At 43.6% G+C, this 17,958-nt stretch overlaps 1 protein-coding gene and 1 long non-coding RNA gene across 5 annotated transcripts in view; both read right to left on the reverse strand.

Moving 5' to 3' along the window:
• The window catches only part of LOC148003419 (disks large homolog 5-like), a 169,718-nt gene that overhangs the window by 22,404 nt on the left and 129,356 nt on the right, over positions 1 to 17,958 (reverse strand). Inside the window, exon 2 of the mRNA XM_087568610.1 lies at positions 10,086 to 10,181. Coding sequence (XP_087424736.1) covers positions 10,086 to 10,140 — 55 coding nt within the window. The 5' untranslated portion in view covers positions 10,141 to 10,181. The remainder of the gene's footprint in view (positions 1 to 10,085; positions 10,182 to 17,958) is intronic.
• LOC148003420 (uncharacterized) overlaps positions 1 to 17,958 on the reverse strand; it is a 59,967-nt gene that overhangs the window by 22,404 nt on the left and 19,605 nt on the right. For 3 of the 4 annotated variants that reach the window (XR_015629350.1, XR_015629351.1, XR_015629352.1), the window contains one exon: positions 15,380 to 16,171. This is a non-coding gene — a long non-coding RNA (uncharacterized LOC148003420). Of the gene's footprint in view, positions 1 to 15,379; positions 16,172 to 17,958 lie in introns of those variants that run through there. The other variant, XR_015629353.1, reaches the window with a different exon arrangement.

Consider the following 17,958-nt stretch of genomic DNA (forward strand, 5'->3'; position numbering starts at 1 on the left):
CAACTGACAAGGGGCAGATTTAGCTAATCTCAGTAGGAGCAGTCTCTGCAGGGAGCAGTCTTCAGGCTGTAAATATCCAGATGGGGCCAGGGAGAAAGGTAGAGTAGACTTTTTCTGCACACACTATCAACACCATCCTGAGAAGGCATTGTCATGTCTCTGAGCCTCAAGGGGCATGGGGGCCTTTGCCTTTTTCCCATGGATAAATGGCTTTGGGTCCAAGGCATGGTCATATCATGTTTATAGCACACATCCACTTAGGGCTGTACTTCCTCAGGGCTTCCTCTGCTCCCACAGTGAGATCTCAAAAGAAAAACAGAAACCTAACAAAGAAAAAATGTGCTCAGTGAACTGGTTAATTCCCTTAACTGTACAGATCCAGTGTCCTAAGTCTAGGACTTCCTCCAAGGCTACAGAAAATCCTGTGGACCTAAAATAAGCAAAAAACAAACAAACAAACAAAAAGAAAACAAAAAAAAACAAAAACAAAAACCAAACAAAGACCCTTGCGCCCCCCCCCCAAAAAAATGAATGGGAGAAAAAATTATTAAGGTTTTCATAAAAATTGTTTAAGAAAAACACATGGGAATTTACGTAATAGAGTTAGTGTGCTGAGATGTGAGGCCCACTCACATCTTGCAGCATTTGGAAGTCTCAGAGAACTTAACAGAAGAGGACTCCTAAATATTCTTGTGACCACTCTCCACATACTACTCACAGCTTAATACTAACCTTCATAATTGAGTTGGGGACAGTATTCACCATAGCAGATAATTGAAGCATTAGTGCACACAGACACAGAGACACACACACACTCATACACACACTCACACACGCACACACACACAAAACACACACACTCACACGCATACACACACACTCACACATGCATACACACTCACACACATACACACACAGACACACACACAAGTACACACACATACACACACACTCACGCATACACATAAAACACACACAAAACACATACAAAACACACACACTCAGGAGCACACACAAGAGAAATGTATATTCTATGAAGTTTCTTGGCATATTTTTATTTGTAATCCTCAATGCTGGAGTATTCTTGGTTTTGCTTAAAGGGGGGAAAAGTCAGGCTTCATTTTCCCCCTTTTGAAATGACAGATATCTGTGTGTTAAACATACTCTGATGGCTGTCCAGGCTGCCTCGGCCTATTTGACAGCATCCAGGTCACCTTGGTCAGGACAGTGGTTGCTCTTTTTATTGGCAACTGGTTTGCATCACAAGAGTTTTCCACATCCTTACCAATATTAGAAGTTTGGTGACAGAAGCAGCTTGAGAAACACTAAAATTATTGTGGTGTTGTCTTTCTGGAGGACATTAAAATTTACATGGTTTGCATATCGCTTTTATTTCTTAGCATTTAGTCCTGCTTTAGTGCTGTTCAAATGTGGCCATGCAGCCAGCATCCCTTTGCTCCAGGCTTTCAGCACCCCATTCCCATCACTGATCTGATGCATACTTGGTCCCAGAGATGGACAGCAGAGGGTCTTGACACACAGCATCCAAACTGCTCCACTGGTTTGCTTTTTCTAAATTCTTTACAATGGCTATTTCTTGATTTATTATTACTACAACCATGACTTGTCTTGATATTTTGAGATAGGATCTTATTATGCAGCCCAGGCTGGCCTTGATTTCCCAATTCTCTGGCCTTAGTCTTCCACCATTCCCTGATTCTCAGTTTGTTACTAGAGGTAGTTATATGGCCCCATTTCCAAATCAAATGTTCTTCTGGCTTTATTACTTTGCCCTTTCCACAGACTTTTATTAATTATGCAAAGTAGATGGTGTTTAATGTTTAAATACTACATATATTAACTCATCAGTCCCCAAGACAACTCTGTGAATTAAACACTCATTATCATCCTCACTGTGCAGATAAGGGAATTGAGTCACACAAGGTAAAATAACTTCTCCACAGTTGAACATCTAACAGGTGTGAGAGCCAAGGTTTCAGTCCAACTACAAAGTAGATCGGCCTATAATGGGTTGGCCTGTGGTGCTGTATATTCAAATGCTAAATTCTGTACCCTAACGCCTGGTTGCTTCAAACAAGGAGACCCTCATGTACACCAGATTTTTTTTTTGCCTCCTAAGTTATCCCTGATTGGTTAATAAAATCCCTACAACATGGGCTTGGAAGAAGAGAAGGGACAGAGCAAAGTTGCCCTTGGCTTGGGGGCTCAGGCAGGGTCCACGAGGAGAGGGAAAGGACATGGAGGAGAAGGAAGGAGACACCACCCCATAGGGTAGTTGGATCATGAGTGTATTGCCATGAGGGCCAGTCTGTTAGAACAGGCATAGCCCAGGCAGAGCATGGCAAGCAATACCTCAGGGTTATTGACAGGGAAGCAGAAAAAATAGCACAGAGGGTTGATGTCTGCCCAGTTCTAGTACTTTAAAGCTTATTATAAATCTAAATGTTTTGTGTCTTTTATTTGGGAACTAAATGATCTACGGTCGAGTAGAAACCTCCTTATAATATATAGCATCCAAAAGAAACACAAAATTGAAATGGCAAGGTGACGGGTAATGACCCCATGGCAAGGATATCTAAGTCATGTGGAAAGATCCCAGTGCAAAGACATCTAGCAAAGATACTGAAAGAGTGTACCCCAAAACGGGGAGCCCCGTCTCTTGCTCTGATCGCGGGCTGTGGTGCCCCCAGGAATCACGAGTAGCCATTCTTGATGTAACAGCAAGAGGTAGCTTTTATTAAGGAGATCATGGGTCTTAGCGGGATCCCGGGTCGATACGCATCTCACACAGGAGACAGAGGAATCGACCCCGAGCCTCCAACCTGGGGGGTTTATATAGGGAGGTTAGGGGCATTTGCACGGTTACACATGATTGGTCAATTGAAATGGTGCACAGTTACTTTCAGCGCGAAATTACATCAGCAAGGAGCACGTGCTCTCTAGCAGCTCGGCAGGCAGGTAGGGTGGCTCATCTCACTCAGGGTGGTGAAGGAAAGGGAGGGGGTGGCTATAGATGGTCAATGTCCTTGGGGCTGATAGCTGGTTTGGCAAGTCCTATCTCTGGCTCTCCCTCAGGCACGTCCGGCCCTGAACATCCGGACTCTGACAATGAGTAACCTTTTAAAAACTCTAGTTCTACATTCCCTTCTCCTTTTTTGTTAATAGTTCTAATCTTAGAACTTCATGGAGAACTCAGCTTCATCTAGCATAACAGCATGGAATTGTTGTCTTAACATGAGGATTCTAATCTGGACACTATCTAAGCCTGTACACCAAGGTCATGACTAGCTTTTAGAACTTCTAAGCTTATACAGACTGTGATCCCTGAGGCATGGTCCCAAGAAGTATTAAGAGTACTAACATATGCAATGTTACATCATTTGTAATGGAAATGAAGCCTATCCCACACCTATCTTGATAGAACCCAGGACAAACATGACTGAATTTCCCTCTAGGTCCCAGCTCTCAGCCCCAACAGCTAGTACACGGCTGGTGAGGGCTGAGAATTGACAGCTGTCAGGGTGGTCAGTAGCACCAGGTATGGTCTTTCCAGCGAGGCTCGAGTGTCTGGGCTCAGTGTAGCTGCAGTCTCCCACCTGGAACTGATGGGATGTCTCAGGGGTCTCCAGGGCATAGGCTGCTGTCAGCTGTGAGCAGATTTCTTTCTGTATCACCTGTAGGTCTTTTAGCCTTGCACACAAATCATTATTACTATGGCACTATGACGTGTTGGTTCAGTAACATCATCTAATACAGTCAGGGGGGCTGAGGCCCCATAAAAGATCTCAAAGGGGGTAAGGCTGAATCTGGAAGGGATATTTCTTGCTCTGAAGAGAGCAAGAGGGAAGGAGTGTCACCCAGTCTGCGCCAGTCTCCATGGTTAATTTAATTTGGTCAGGGTCTCTTTTAGAGTTTTATTCTATTACTCTACCTGTCCTGAACTTTGAGGTCTGTAGATACAATGTAATTTCCAATCGACCTCTAAATACTTGGCCACACCCTGGCTTACCTTGGCAACGAAAATAGGGCTGTTGTCTGACCAGATTACCTTGGGTACTCCAGACTGGGGGAAGATTTCTTCCAGTATCTTCTTGATGACTATCGACGCCGTCTCTTGCAGTTGTTGGCTTCACCAGGGCATCCAAGAGATGGTAAAGGCATCTGAAGTACTGATGTGCTGGGGGTAGAAGTTCAGCCATCCCAGATGACATTGTTTTGTCCACCTTGGCAGCACCCACTTGTCTCTGACCTTCATTCATGAAGAGAACTGTTCCCGTTTGTGGACAAGGTCCTCGGCTTTCAGCAGGGGTCAATCAGCCAGTTGCAGAGGTCTTTCCTCCACCCATGGGCTTCTGTCAGTGCTGGACACTCGTGCTGTGGTGGCTCCAGGTCTGGATTGGGCAGCAAGGTGACCAGATTGTCCCCAACCGGTGGAGAACCTAGTCCATGGCAGCTGACCAGTGGTCCCATCTTTTGGGACACTCTATTTAAAGGCAAAACATCAGCCACTCTATCACAGTTTAAGTCCTGGATTGGGTGATAATTGCCAGTGCCCGGCTGGCAGGAACGGTGTGTTCCAAGCAGAACAGCGTTAAACCACACACCTCCCAGCATCAGGTACTGGTGCACTGAGACAGGTCTTAAGCTCCACATTCACAGTCTGTAGATATGCATACACATGGCCTCACCCAGCGATTTCAGCCCACGCAAGCCAATTTGGAGAGCAATTTTCTCATGAGCAAGGGATAGGGGCAGTCAGGGATGACCATGAATTAGTGGGTGGGTTACCCGGCCCACGCCAAGGTCCACTGTTCTTCGGGCAGTCCATAAGTATTGTTCGTTGCCAGTAGCCCCTTGCACTCAAGGTCTTTGGATATTGGCCCACTGGGGGGCATAGGAGCACAGAGCATTGGGTCCCTGTCCAGCACTCTAGGACCAAGAAGCTCTCCAGTGGCCCCTCTTGTTCTTTCTTGGGCAGTCCCTGCCCCAGTGTCCTTTTTCTTTGCATTAGGCACACTGATCTTTAGCCAGGAATTCTCTTCTGTTGCCAGGTACTATCTTCCTAGGTTCCCTAACTACTGTGGCCAGTATATGTTCCTCTCTCATCTTTTATCTCTCTTTAGCTCTCTAACTTCTTCTTCTTTTTGTCTCTTTTCTTCCCTAGCTTCCTGCTCTTTTTATCCTCTTTCTTTCTTTCTTTTTTTCAATCTCTCTGTCTGCACCTTCTTCTATAGCTATTTTTCTCTGCAACTTACAATAACTCTCTCAGTGACTTAGCTTAACCCTTCAAGTTTCTGTAACTTTCTCTTCATATCCTTCCCTTATCTTAGCCAGATTGGTGGGGCATTTTCCAGCCCCTCAGAGACCCACCCTTTGAGCCTGGCGGCAGACCTGGAGCACTCCCTACCTTCAGGCGTCTGAAGAGAGCAGGCAGAAGTGAGGGCCTTCTATCCGTGTCTGGAACATTTTTTCTGGCCTCTAGTAGGATCCCGTCTTTCCTCAGTGGTAAAGAAAACCTGTAACAGTTACTAACAAGCATGAAGAGGGCAAACAGCATTTAGTCACACAGCTAAACCAGGAGGCCTTCTTCAACAAAAAGCCATTGTACAAATAAGCACAAGCTTTGTCTATGAAACGGAAAGGTGAGCAGAGAGGCAGCAGATCTGTTATCGACTATCTCTCTAGACTTAGATTTTTCCCTCAAGGAGTATAACCAAAGGATGGAGAGATGGTTAGAACCTGGGTGCTAGATGCCAGGTGGCTGACAAAAGAATCGTAACCAATTCACCTGGGGCTATCAGGACCTCAGTAGCAGCCCTTTACCAAACTGTCTCACTGGGTTTAAAGGCCCATGGAAAAGAAAACATTAATCCTGACCTTGGCCACAGCCTGATAAGGCAGGCTCCCTTAAAGAACTTCTCTAAATGAGCGCTCTCCTACTGTGAGCAAATGTCAGAAATTCCTTTCTTGTTCTTGTTTTCCTTATAGTCCTCTCCCACCTCGCTCTCAGCCTTTTCAGATAGTTCCTCCTGTAGCATTTCTAACACAGCCTGTCTCTCTCTCTCTCTCTCTCTCTCTCTCTCTCTCTCTCTCTCTTTTCTGATAGCCTGTTGACAGCATTTCTGATCTTTTAGGCAGCTACTCACTAAGTGTCAAAACGGCTGAAACTCCGCCTTTAAGATTCCTTACTCCCAAGCGAAATTTAAATCTTTCTCTAGCTTATCTCAGCTGGCTGCGAGCACAAGCACAGATAAAACACTGTTTTAAAAATTAACTTTGGCTATCAACCAACACACCGCCACTAGAGCAGGGTCCATAAGATTAAGTTTCTTACTCACTAAGCATTAAGGGGACCAAGTAAAACTCTTCGACCAGCAAAGCAAAACATGATTTCAAACACAGTCGTCGGTCCAAGATTTTAAACACAGTCAGATCTTTTTGACTGTCAGTTGCCGGGTCCTCCCTGCAAAATTCAGCTCGTGGAACGTTCTCATGCGTCCCAGATCCTGCACGATTGGGGCGTCCCCCTGTGTGCTTTCTAAAAAGGAAAAAAAAAAAAGAAAAAGACTATTCGCAGTAGGAATCCTTCATCTACTCACAGGCGCCTATTCGGGGTGGGGAACCTTCTTCCACCCGTGCACAGGGCAGGAATCCTCCTTCTGCCCAGACAGTGCACTCTCAAGCTAGCTTTCTACGGGGTGGGAATCCTCCTTCCACCCATGCACAGGGCAGGAATCCTCCTTCTGCCCAGACAGTGCACTCTCAAGCTATCTTTCTACTGGGTGGGAATCCTTCTTCCACCCGTGCACAGGGCAGGAATCCTCCTTCTGCCCAGACAGTGCACTCTCAACCTAGCTCTCTACAGGGTGGGAATCCTTCTTCCACCCGTGCACAGGGCAGGAATCCTTCATCTGCCCAGACAGTGCACCAAGACCTTAAACCGGTACTGAAAAACACAGACTACAAGACTTAATTCACACACACTCACACACTGCAGCCGCTTTCTAGCACTCACACTAACATACCTCCAAGTGGCATTCGTGGTTCCGGTGGGTCATGCTCAGATCCCGGACGAGCCCCCAAATGAAAGAGCATACCCCAAAACGGGGAGCCCCGTCTCTCGCTCCGATCGTGGGCTGGGGTGCCCCTAGGAATCATGAGTAGCCATTCTTGATGTAACAGCAAGAGGTAGCTTTAATTAACAAGATCCCGGGTCTTAGCGGGATCCCGGGTCGACACGTATGTCACACAGGAGACAGAGGAATCGACCCTGAGCCTCCAAACTCGAGGGTTTATATAGGGGAGGTTAGGGGCATTCTCGCGGTTACACATGATTGGTCAATTCAAATGGTGCACAGTTACATTCGGCGCGAAATTACATCAGCAAGGAGCACGTGCTCTCTAGCAGCTCGGCAGGCAGGTAGGGTGGCTCATCTCACTCAGGGGGGTGAAGGAAGGGGAGGGGGTGGCTATAGATGGTCAATGTCCTTGGGGCTGATAGCTGGTTTGGCAAGTCCTATCTCTGGCTCTCCCTCAGGCATGTCCGGCCCTGCACATTCGGACTCTGACAATGAGTAACCTTTTTAAAACTCTAGTTCTGCAATATATGTCCATGAAGCTTTAACCAAGAATCCCTATTCTGTGTTCTAAAATACTATATACACACACACACACAAACACACAGTGAATCCTCATTTATGGTCAGCTATGGGGATTGATTCTCTGGGAACCTGACTTTTAGATAGAGATAGATGTATAAATGTGTTTGACAAGTGCTCTTGGGGACCATGGCTGTGACAAAGAGGAGAGAAGAGGATAGGGTGGAGAGCACTCTGGCTCTAATGCAGTCACAAGAGTATGCAGGCAGCCCTGTGTAGGGCTCAGGACCTGGCCTGACCCTGAAGTCTTAGCCTAGACTGGAACAAGCAGGAGGCCCGGCCTTAAATTCCCCGTTGGCTAAGGACGAGGTTCCTGGTCAGAAACTAGTTACCACATTGTAACCACATAGCCATCCCTTCTCCAATATCATTCTTCCTGAATTTCCAAGTCCAATCATGAGGATATTTGGGGGTCCACTCTGATCTTTTACTCAGAGCAAACATAAAAATCAGGTGGATGGGCAGGGAATGGAATGGCCTAAGGTTAAGCTAAACCTCAATTTTAATGGGTCCATAAGTTCAGGAGGGAGTCCATTTGGCATTGTCATCTGTGGCTTCTGTGTCCTTATCCCAGGTGTGCTGACTCTGTGATACGATGCCACCTCAACTCACATATGTCAGGGTGAAAATCATGTATGACTTTTCTGGGAAGAACTCTGCCTTTTCCTACCATCTGGAGTTATACAACATCACTATGCAAAGCTCAGAAGAGAGGGGTGGAGATTGTGGAGGCCTTAGAAGTTGAGGATCTTTTCTGATTAAAGCACATATTTTTTCCTGTATAATTTTTCCCTTGCTCTTTCACTAATGATGATTGACTTCATTCCTGGCCTGAAGTAAACTGGATTCTAAGGTTTGGATTAGGGAAGCCCTTCTTTTTGAGATGATAGGCCCAGCAAGGGATCCCACTGCATACAGGTTCCTATTTCCAAGGAAGTTGTTGCTGCAGAATCACAGCATGGGGGCAGCAGCACAGGATGTCTCCCAGCTTTCTCTCCTGCACTTGCTGCAAGTGTAATAAGGCTGTTTGTTTGTTTGTTTGTTTGTTTTTTATTGGAAATTCCTACAAAGCTGGTCAGAATTAATACATGCCTTTAATACCAGCACCCACAAGGTATTTTTGTTTTTGCTTTTGTTTTTGTTTTATTTCATTTCATTATTTCTGTAATTGTTGTTAGGATTCTTATTGTTTTCTTTGGTAATTCCCTCTACCTCTTCACTCTGTACCTAGAATGTGAAGGCCATGCTCTGCATGGTCCTATTATTCATGTTAAGAATTTTATTCTTACCACCAACACCACAGATGATCACATTATTTATTTTCAAATCAGGAAAACAGGCATAAAGAAGAGAGCTATGTTGTTTGGTCTCAGGTAACCAGCCAATCAGGAGTGTAGCATGGCTTCCCATTGTTTTGGATTAGGTAAGCTTCTGTTATTGAGATGAAAGGCCTCTCCTGAAACCTTCAGTTGAGTAACAGAGAGCCTGTAAAGACTGAAAGAGTGGTTGCACCTTGAAGGTGAAGGCTGGCCCTTCAGTGCCTCTGCAGCCTGAGGCAGAGTAATTTTAGGAACACAAGAGCACTTGGCCAGAGATCATGGGGACTGCATTTTGCTTGAGCCCTGAGACCTGGATGAGAGGAGGCCTCCACAGTCCTGATAAAGGGAAACAGAGTCACACAGATGTGAGGGAACAATGGATCTATGATCTGCATGTTATCCACTTCATTTATCTTTGCTGTGTACATAGTATATGTAAACGACAAGGGCATCCTACTTTATCACATCTAGTCTCTCTAGATGTTAAAGCAAGTGCAAGTGTAAACACAGTAGAGTTAGTTCAGCAATACATTGTATCCCATTTTGTTAAAGAACTTTATTTTATTTCTATTTATATATTTTTTCTTTTTCACTTTACGTTCTGCTCACTGACTACTGATACCTAATTACTCTCCCACAATCCTTCCCCAATTCTCCTGGCACAGTCTTCTCTGAGTGTATGAGGGCCAACTGTCTCACTGCCTCCCTTCTTTTACCAAAGCCTTTCCTGGGGGCATTGGTGAGGATGATGGTTTTGAATGCCTTGGACTTGGCTTTCTTCATGCTCCAATTTGCTGGCTTTCAGAAGTTTGTGAAGAAATGTCTGTGAACTTGGTCCTTCATCCAGATGGTACGCAAGAGGCAGTGGTTTTGTTAATATTTTTGAGAGTATATTTCAATCAAACCTCTCCTACTAATATCCTAACAATGACAAAGGTAATGGGAGGCTACACATCTATTCCCTTAGTTTTCAGTTCTTCTCAGAGCAGCAGTGTAGAAGCCCACAAAGCTGGCAAAGTGAAGTGAGGTCAGGCAGGGGTCCTAAGAGCACAGTCCTACTTTCTTAGAGTAACTCCTAGGGATTTACCATATCCACACACCCATAGCTCCATATGCACTGGACCCCAGGAAGTGCTCAACATTCATTGCTTTTGCCACGCAGTTTGCCACAAATGTTAGAAATCTGAAAAGTTCAGGAAATTTGAAGGTGTGAATAGGTCCCAGTGACTGGAGTAAGCTCAAACAGTCTGTGACAACAAAGAACTGATTGAGCATCCAAGAGACAAGATGCTCACCAGGATCATAGTTGTATCCCAGTAAGAAAATTTGAATAATAAGTCTTCAGGTGAAAAGATAAATTAGGAGGTCATAGACCTAAAAGTTTTATCCTCTGCCCTCAGGGTTGCAGCCATTCTTTCAGACTTTCCTGGCCCTCGGTCACAGGATCAGAGTTCTCACCTGGAAGCAGGGTTATCTGGAAGGCACATAATACATATCCACAGACTCCTCTTTGGGTACAAACTGATAGGCAACTTCAAGGCTTAAAGTCATTCTCTCTCTCTCTCTCTCTCTCTCTCTCTCTCTCTCTCTCTCTCTCAGCTTGAGGCTGCACACACACTGCATTCTTTTGTGCACTCTGATTTTTTTATTGCAGTTTTCTTTTCTCAAACTCCCACAATCATGCACACGTCTGTTCATTACTCTTTCATTCTCACACACACTCATCATACACACCTCGTACATATCTCACACACACCACATGCACTCTCTTGTCATGCACACACAGTCTTCATACACACCTCATACATATCTCACACACAGCACATGCACTCTCCTGTCACTCACACACAGTCTTCATACACACCTCATACATATCTCACACACAGCACATGCACTCTCCTGTCATGCACACACACAATCTTCATAAACACCTCATACATATCTCACACACACCACATGCACTCTCCTGTCATGCACACACACAATCTTCACACACACTTCACATATATCTCACACACAGCACATGCACTCTCCTGTCACGCACACACACAGTCTTCACACACACCTCACATTCTCTCCTCACTCATTCTCACATGCTCTCCTCATGCTCTCTCCCTGGCTCTCACATTTGTTCTCAGACTCGCTCCCTCATTAGCTCCCTCATTCACTCTTCACATTCTCTCTCCACTCACTCTTCACATGCTCTTCTCATGCTCTCTCATTCACTCTCACATTTGTTCTTACATTTGCTCTGTCATTTACTCTCTCATTCACTCCCTCATGCTCTCTCTCATTTAGTCTTCACATGTTCTGTAGCCTTTCTCTTGCCCCAGTCCTTTATTAATAATCCAAAAGCGGGTAGAAAAAAGAGATTTATAATCATTGCCAAATCAGATGCAAAGAATGACTACATCCCACCAAGAACTAAGAATTACAACTGTTCCCCAAAGTTTCAGGCTTCGCCTATACCCAGGCCTGTGGCCAATATAATAATAACTGTAAACTTATCATTATTTAAACTTTAATTCTTTACTTTTATACTTCAGAGTCCAAAGCTCTGAGGTCAGCTAATTGCATTTACCTGTGACACTCTAATGATAAATGACATAGGCAAAACTGCCAGGCAGTGGCCAGAAAGAATCAAGGTAACCCTTAGCACACTAATTCCACTAGCGTTCTGTTCCTTGCACACAATGACTCTCATAAGGGTTCCAGTAGTTAGACTTAGTTTACTAGTATATTATTTTATATATTCTATACTTCCTTAACCAGTCTATAATATTATGTAAAACTTACTTCCTAACTTCAATAACTTTTTCCTTTCTTAGGGTCCCAATGTTGGCTCTAATTCATTTTCTCTTATTTTCTTCAAGCTGTCTTTGCAAGTAAAACCCTAATCTAGAACTACAATTCTGCAGTTATTACATTTTTTCCAAGATGAGAACACACAGTATCCACCTGGGCCACTAGGGCTGTGCTGTGCTGTGCCCCTATGCATCAATTTCCAATTGTCTAAGAATCATAACATCAAGGAACATCTAGTTTCACAGAATTCACCAGAGCAGAAGGAGAAAGAAGTAGGAAAGTCAGATATAATACAATAATTGTGCACACCAAGGCCAACTGATAGGCAGTCACACACAAATGAAATCTATACAGCCGTTGTCCAGGGCTAAGGTTTGGAGAAATGGAAACAACCAGTTTTTACAAAAAGCTACTGCGGGCTACTGAGATGTCTCCATTGTATGTTGTCCCCAGCATTAGCCAGAACTCAGACAACAAAGGGAGGTCAAAAGGATTCAGATTGGAAAGGAAGAAGTCAAAATATCACTGTTGCAGAGGATAGGGTAGTATACATGGGACACCCCAAAAGTTACAACAGAGAACTCCTAAGCCTGATAAACAAATTCAGCAAAGTGGCTGGGTATAAAATTAACTCAAACAAATCAGTAGCCTTCCTCTACACAAAAGATAAACAAGCTGAGAAAGAAATTAGGGAAATGACACCTTTCATAATAGTCCCAAATCATATAAAAATACCTCAGTGTGACTTTTATCAAACAAGTGAAAGATCTGTGTGACAAGAACTTCATGATATGAAGAAAGAAATTGAAGAAGGTCTCAGAAAATGGAAAGATCTCCCATGTTCATGGCTTGGCAGTATGAAGATAGTAAAAATGGCCATTTTCCCAAAGTGACCTACAGTTGCAATGCAATCTCCATCAAAATTCGATTCCAATTCTTCATAGGGTTAGACAGAACAATTTGCAAATTCATTTGGAATAACAAGTAACGCAGGATAGCTAAAACTATCCTCAACAATAAAAGGACTTCCCTGGGAATCACCATCCCTGAACTCAAGCAGTTTACAGAGCATTAGTGATAAAACTGTATGGTATTGGTACAGAGACAGGAAGATAGACCAGTGGAATAGAACTGCAGACACAGAAATGAACCAGCACACCTATGGTCCCTTGATTTTTGACAAAGGAGACAAAAGCATCCAGTGGGAAAAGGATAGCATTTTTACCAAAGGGTGCTGGTTCAAATGGAGGTCAGCTATGGAGGAGTACAAATCATCCCCTTCTTATTGCCCTGTGTAAAGCTTAAGTCCAGGTGGATAAAGGACCTCTACATCAAACCAGATCACTCAAACTAATAGAAGCAAAAGCGGGGAAGAATCTTGAACACATGGACATTGGAAAAAAATTTCCTGAACAAAACACGAGTGGCTTATGCTCTAAGATCAAGAATAGACAAATGGGACCTCATAAAGCTACAAAGTTTCTGTAAGGCAAAGGACACTGTGGTTAGGACAAAACAGCAACCAACAGACTGGGAAAAGACCTTTACTAATCCTACAACTGATAGAGGGCTAATACCCAAAATATACAAAGAACTCATGAAGTTGGACTGCAGGGAGTCTAATAACCCTATTAAAAATTGCAGTTCAGAGCTAAACAAAGAATTCATAGCTGAGGAATATGGAGTGGCTGAGAAGCACCAAAAGAAATGTTCAACATCTTTAGTTATGTGGGAAATGCAAATCAAAACAACCCTGAGATTCCACATCACACCAGTCTGAATGGCTAAGATAAAACACTCAGGTGACAGAAGATGCTTTTGCGGATGTGAAAAAGAGGAACACTCCTCCAATGTTGGTGAGATTGCAGACTGGTACAACCATTCTGGATATCAGTCTGGAGGTTCCTCAGAAAATTAGACATTACAATAGCTGAGGACCCAGCTATACTTCTCTTGCACATATACCCAAAAGATGCTCCAACATACAACAGGGCACATGCTCCACCATGTTCATAGCAGCCTTATTTATACTAGTCAGAAAATGAAAAGATCCCAGATGCCCTTCAACAGAGGAATGGAAACAGAAAGTGTGGTACATCTACACAATGGACTACTACAGATATATCAAAATCAATGACTTCATGAAATTCATAGACAAAGAGAACGAACTAAAACATATCCTCCTGAGTGAGTTAACCCAATGACAGAAATACACACATGGTATGCACTCATTGATAAGTGGATATTAGCCCAAATGCTCAAATTCTCCAAGATTCACAGACCAAACGAAATTCAGGAAGGATGACCAAAATCCTTTAAAGGAGAAGAAGAATCCCTATTGAAGGGATAGGGATGCAAAATTTAAAACAGAGCCTAGAGGAATGGCCATTCAGAGTCTACCCCACATGTGGCCTATACATATACAGCCTTCAAACTAGATAAGGTGGATGAAGCTAAGAAGTGCAGGCTGATAGGAACTGGATATAGATGTGTCCTGAAAGGCACAGCCAGATCATGTCAAAAATAGTGGAGAATGCTAGCAGCAAACCATTGAACTGAGAACCGGACCTCAGTTGGAGGAATTACAGAAAGATTGAAAGAGCTGAAGGGACTTGCAACCCCATAAGAACAACCATGGCTGCAAAGCAGAGTTCCCAGAGACTAAACCAGTACCAATCACTATACAGGGACTGTGCCATGGCCTCATCTGCATGTGTATCAGAGGATGGTCTTCTTGGGCACAAATGGAATGAACAGCCCTTGGTCCTGCCTAGGCTGGGAAAGTGGATGGCTGGTGAAGGGAATACTTTTATAGCAGAGGTGGAGGGCGATGGTATTCAGACTTATTTCTGGAAAACAAGGAAGGAATAACATTTGAATTCGAAATGAAAAATATCCAACTAAAAATCAACAACTACAAAATGCTATTTTGAGCTTCGAATAAAATAAGCTACAGTCAGGAAACAGAGAATTGTATGCCTATGGTTTTCTTCAAATATGCTCAGGGCCCAGGTAGGTTCTGGGTCCAGGCTGGACCAAGCAGGTTCCTGCCACTGACTGCTCCTCTATTCCTCTTTCCAGAGGTATCATGCAGATTAATATTGGGCCAGAGATGTGGGCAGAGCTCGTCAGAAGTGGCTTTCTGTCCTGTGGTCTCAGGATTATCTGCATTCCTGGGTGTTCAGCATTTTCTGCCCCGCGATTTGGGTGCAGGATTCCCGATGGCTTTAAACTCCCTTATACCATGTTTATATGTCCTGGGAGGTGTTACAGAAAAATTAATGTTTATCCTATTAATTTGGTCAAAACTGTCATCGAAAGAGTATAATTTAGAGGTAACTATATATTTGACAGCAAGCATACACAGTGGGTAATGTATGCATGACGAAGTTGAAATTCAGAGTTGGAAACACAGTGCACAGTGACTGTATAAATGCCTGTGAATCTCAGTCTGACTGGGAAGTGATTTGATGCCCAGTCCCAATGAGAATGCAGAGATCCATCCCTCCCTGATAGCTGTGGGACTTCAGATGTTGACACTAATGATCAATAAAGAAGGTTCTTAAGAGTGAAGAGTTTGAGATTACTCCTTTATTGACCAGAATACATCCAATTTACTTGATAGTAACCAGATGCAGGTAGTCAATATACACAGTCTATATCCTTATCAAAATAGAAAAGCAAATGAACAAAACAACAAGAACAGATAAATAATAAATCTTCAAATGAATAGAAGGAAAACCAAATAACCAAAACAATTAAAAATTAACCAAACTTTAAATAGAAGAATTGGGCTAAGCATTCTTTTGCTGCTCCTTTTGCAGAATAGACTTATAGCCTGTGGCTTGCCTTGGAGACATAGTAGACAAGCACTTAGTGATGGTAACAATCTTTTCGAGAGCAGTGGAAGTAGGTCTGTTTTGTTGGAGTGGGGGTATTAAGGAAAAAGCCTACCAATACTGAGTATAAATGATATTACAGACTTTGTCACAAAGTCTTTCCAATGTTGTGAACTGATCTCCATGAAACTCTTCTGGATGACCCATCAGGACAAGTACAACTTTACACGTGCACAGTCTTTCTGGATGACCAGCAGCTCTTGATTGATCTGCATCAGCACTTCTCTGAGTCCCTCAAAAAGTGCACACTTGTTGGAGAGAGCTGAGGTGAAAGTACGGCCTATTCAATCCAAAGAAGTTAAACTAAAGGAGGAAAATGCAGTCCACAATTGCTATGGACACTACAGATGAGACGCAAGAGTGGTGTATTTGCTGTGCACACTTAGTTCTCCTCCTGTAGCTCTTCTCTCCAAGGGAGATCTTGTCCTGGTCTGTGTCATGTTCGAGTTTCTGCTGGAGAATTTCAGACCTAGCAGAGCAAGGGAATAAAGATTTATTGAGTGGTTGTCAATTCAGCTCTCCCTCTTACATCAGCTCTATTCAGTTGGACAATCCAGCATGACCTGTCAGCTGAGGTCAGTCCCTGCATCCCCAAGTGACATAGAGTACCTGCGCTTGGATTTATATCTCAGCTTTTCAAACTGCTAGAATTTGAACTGTGGACTATGCACTGTGCTGGGATTAAGAGAAAAATGAGCATTTTTCCCCACTGGTCCAGGTATATGACATTGAATAATAACATTGTAGCTATGTCTGAATCTGAGTTCAAGAGAGGTATGAGCAACCTAGAATACCATGTGGATTCCTTCTGGAGAACATGCCCAGAATTGAGGTGAAATTTCTGATTATGTTAGCACTGAAGGAAGTGTAGGTTCAATTTGTAACCACTGTATCTGCAAGTACACAGAGAAGCCATCTCACATCAAATCCATGGGAATTGCATAGATCCTGTAATCACTGAGAATGTGCTCCATGCAAATCTTCCCAGCGTACACGTGGACATTAAAGGTGATTGTGATGTAGAAACAGAACAGCACCCCTGTAAGTCTATGGCTAGTGTAAGGCAATTTGTGAGAGGACAGAAGAGAAAATGTCCTCAGATCTTTCCGGAGAGATCACAGGAAGAAAGGAATAGAACATAGCAAGAAATCCAGAGGATCATATATATTGTTTCATGGGCAAAATTCACATGAACTGTACCAGAACAATACTCTGAGTAGCTCTTTAACTGCCTGAGGCTGAAATCCAGGTGGGGTGGTCATCCACCCAAAAAGGGTATTTATATAGGGAAGGATATTCAAATGGCTTCTTCCAGCCTATGTTCCTACCTGAACATTAATGCTTAATGTAAAGATTCCCCAGGATTCGCTGGAGGCATAAAAACAAATGTTGAGTGGGATATGTACATAGTGGCCAGAGCCTATAGACAGCTCAGTCAGTGATGTGCTGTCCTCCCATAAACCGTCATAGACTCAGGGTTCTTTCCCCATTAACAATCTGGCTTAGCAAGTCCCAAAGGCTGTGTAGAGCTGTCTTGTTGCTCAGCAAAGGATCATATGTTGGTGGTGGACTAGACTCTTGTTCTTGTTCACTCTTTCAGACTTTCCCCAAAGTGTGCAACTTCTTCTAATCGGAGCTGTCTTTACCATAGCCTGAGTGACTTCATGCCCAAAGCTAGAATCACAGGAAATCTCCATAACCAGGATCCAAATCAACAAATTTTCTCCCCGTAATGTGATTGTTCCACAGATAATTTGAATAAGTAAGTAAAAGCTTGCATGGATTATCTCACACTGAATCAGAATCTATGGAAGGGCTCCATCGTATGGTACACTTTCACTCCTTGGCTGATGGACGTCTGGATAGATTCTCCTTCAAGGTTACTCTGGGACCACTACAACATTGATGCTCCCTAGTTGCAATGGCAATACCTACTCCTTGTTGTGGAATCACTGGGTTAACTAAAACTTCTGTTCCACTTTCTGAACATGGCTTCTCATAGGGCTACCTGTTCTTACACTGTCAGACCCATTTGAAGCTCATCATTTCTCCTAACCCACTGAGGCTGAAATTAACTGAGAGAAAATGATGTTGATTGACAGCACTTGCAGAATGCTACACAGATAACATAGGGGAGCGCTTTGGATTATCTGTGCACCTAAAGGGGCTCCTGAAACTGCCCTGTTCTTGCACCACAGCATAGCTATGGGACTTTTTCTGGATGACGATACAATTCCAAGCAACTCAAATTCTCAA

This window comes from Rattus norvegicus, chromosome 9 (genome assembly GCF_021556685.1).
Source record: "Rattus norvegicus strain SHRSP/BbbUtx chromosome 9, alternate assembly SHRSP_T2T, whole genome shotgun sequence".
Taxonomy (NCBI): domain Eukaryota; kingdom Metazoa; phylum Chordata; class Mammalia; order Rodentia; family Muridae; genus Rattus; species Rattus norvegicus.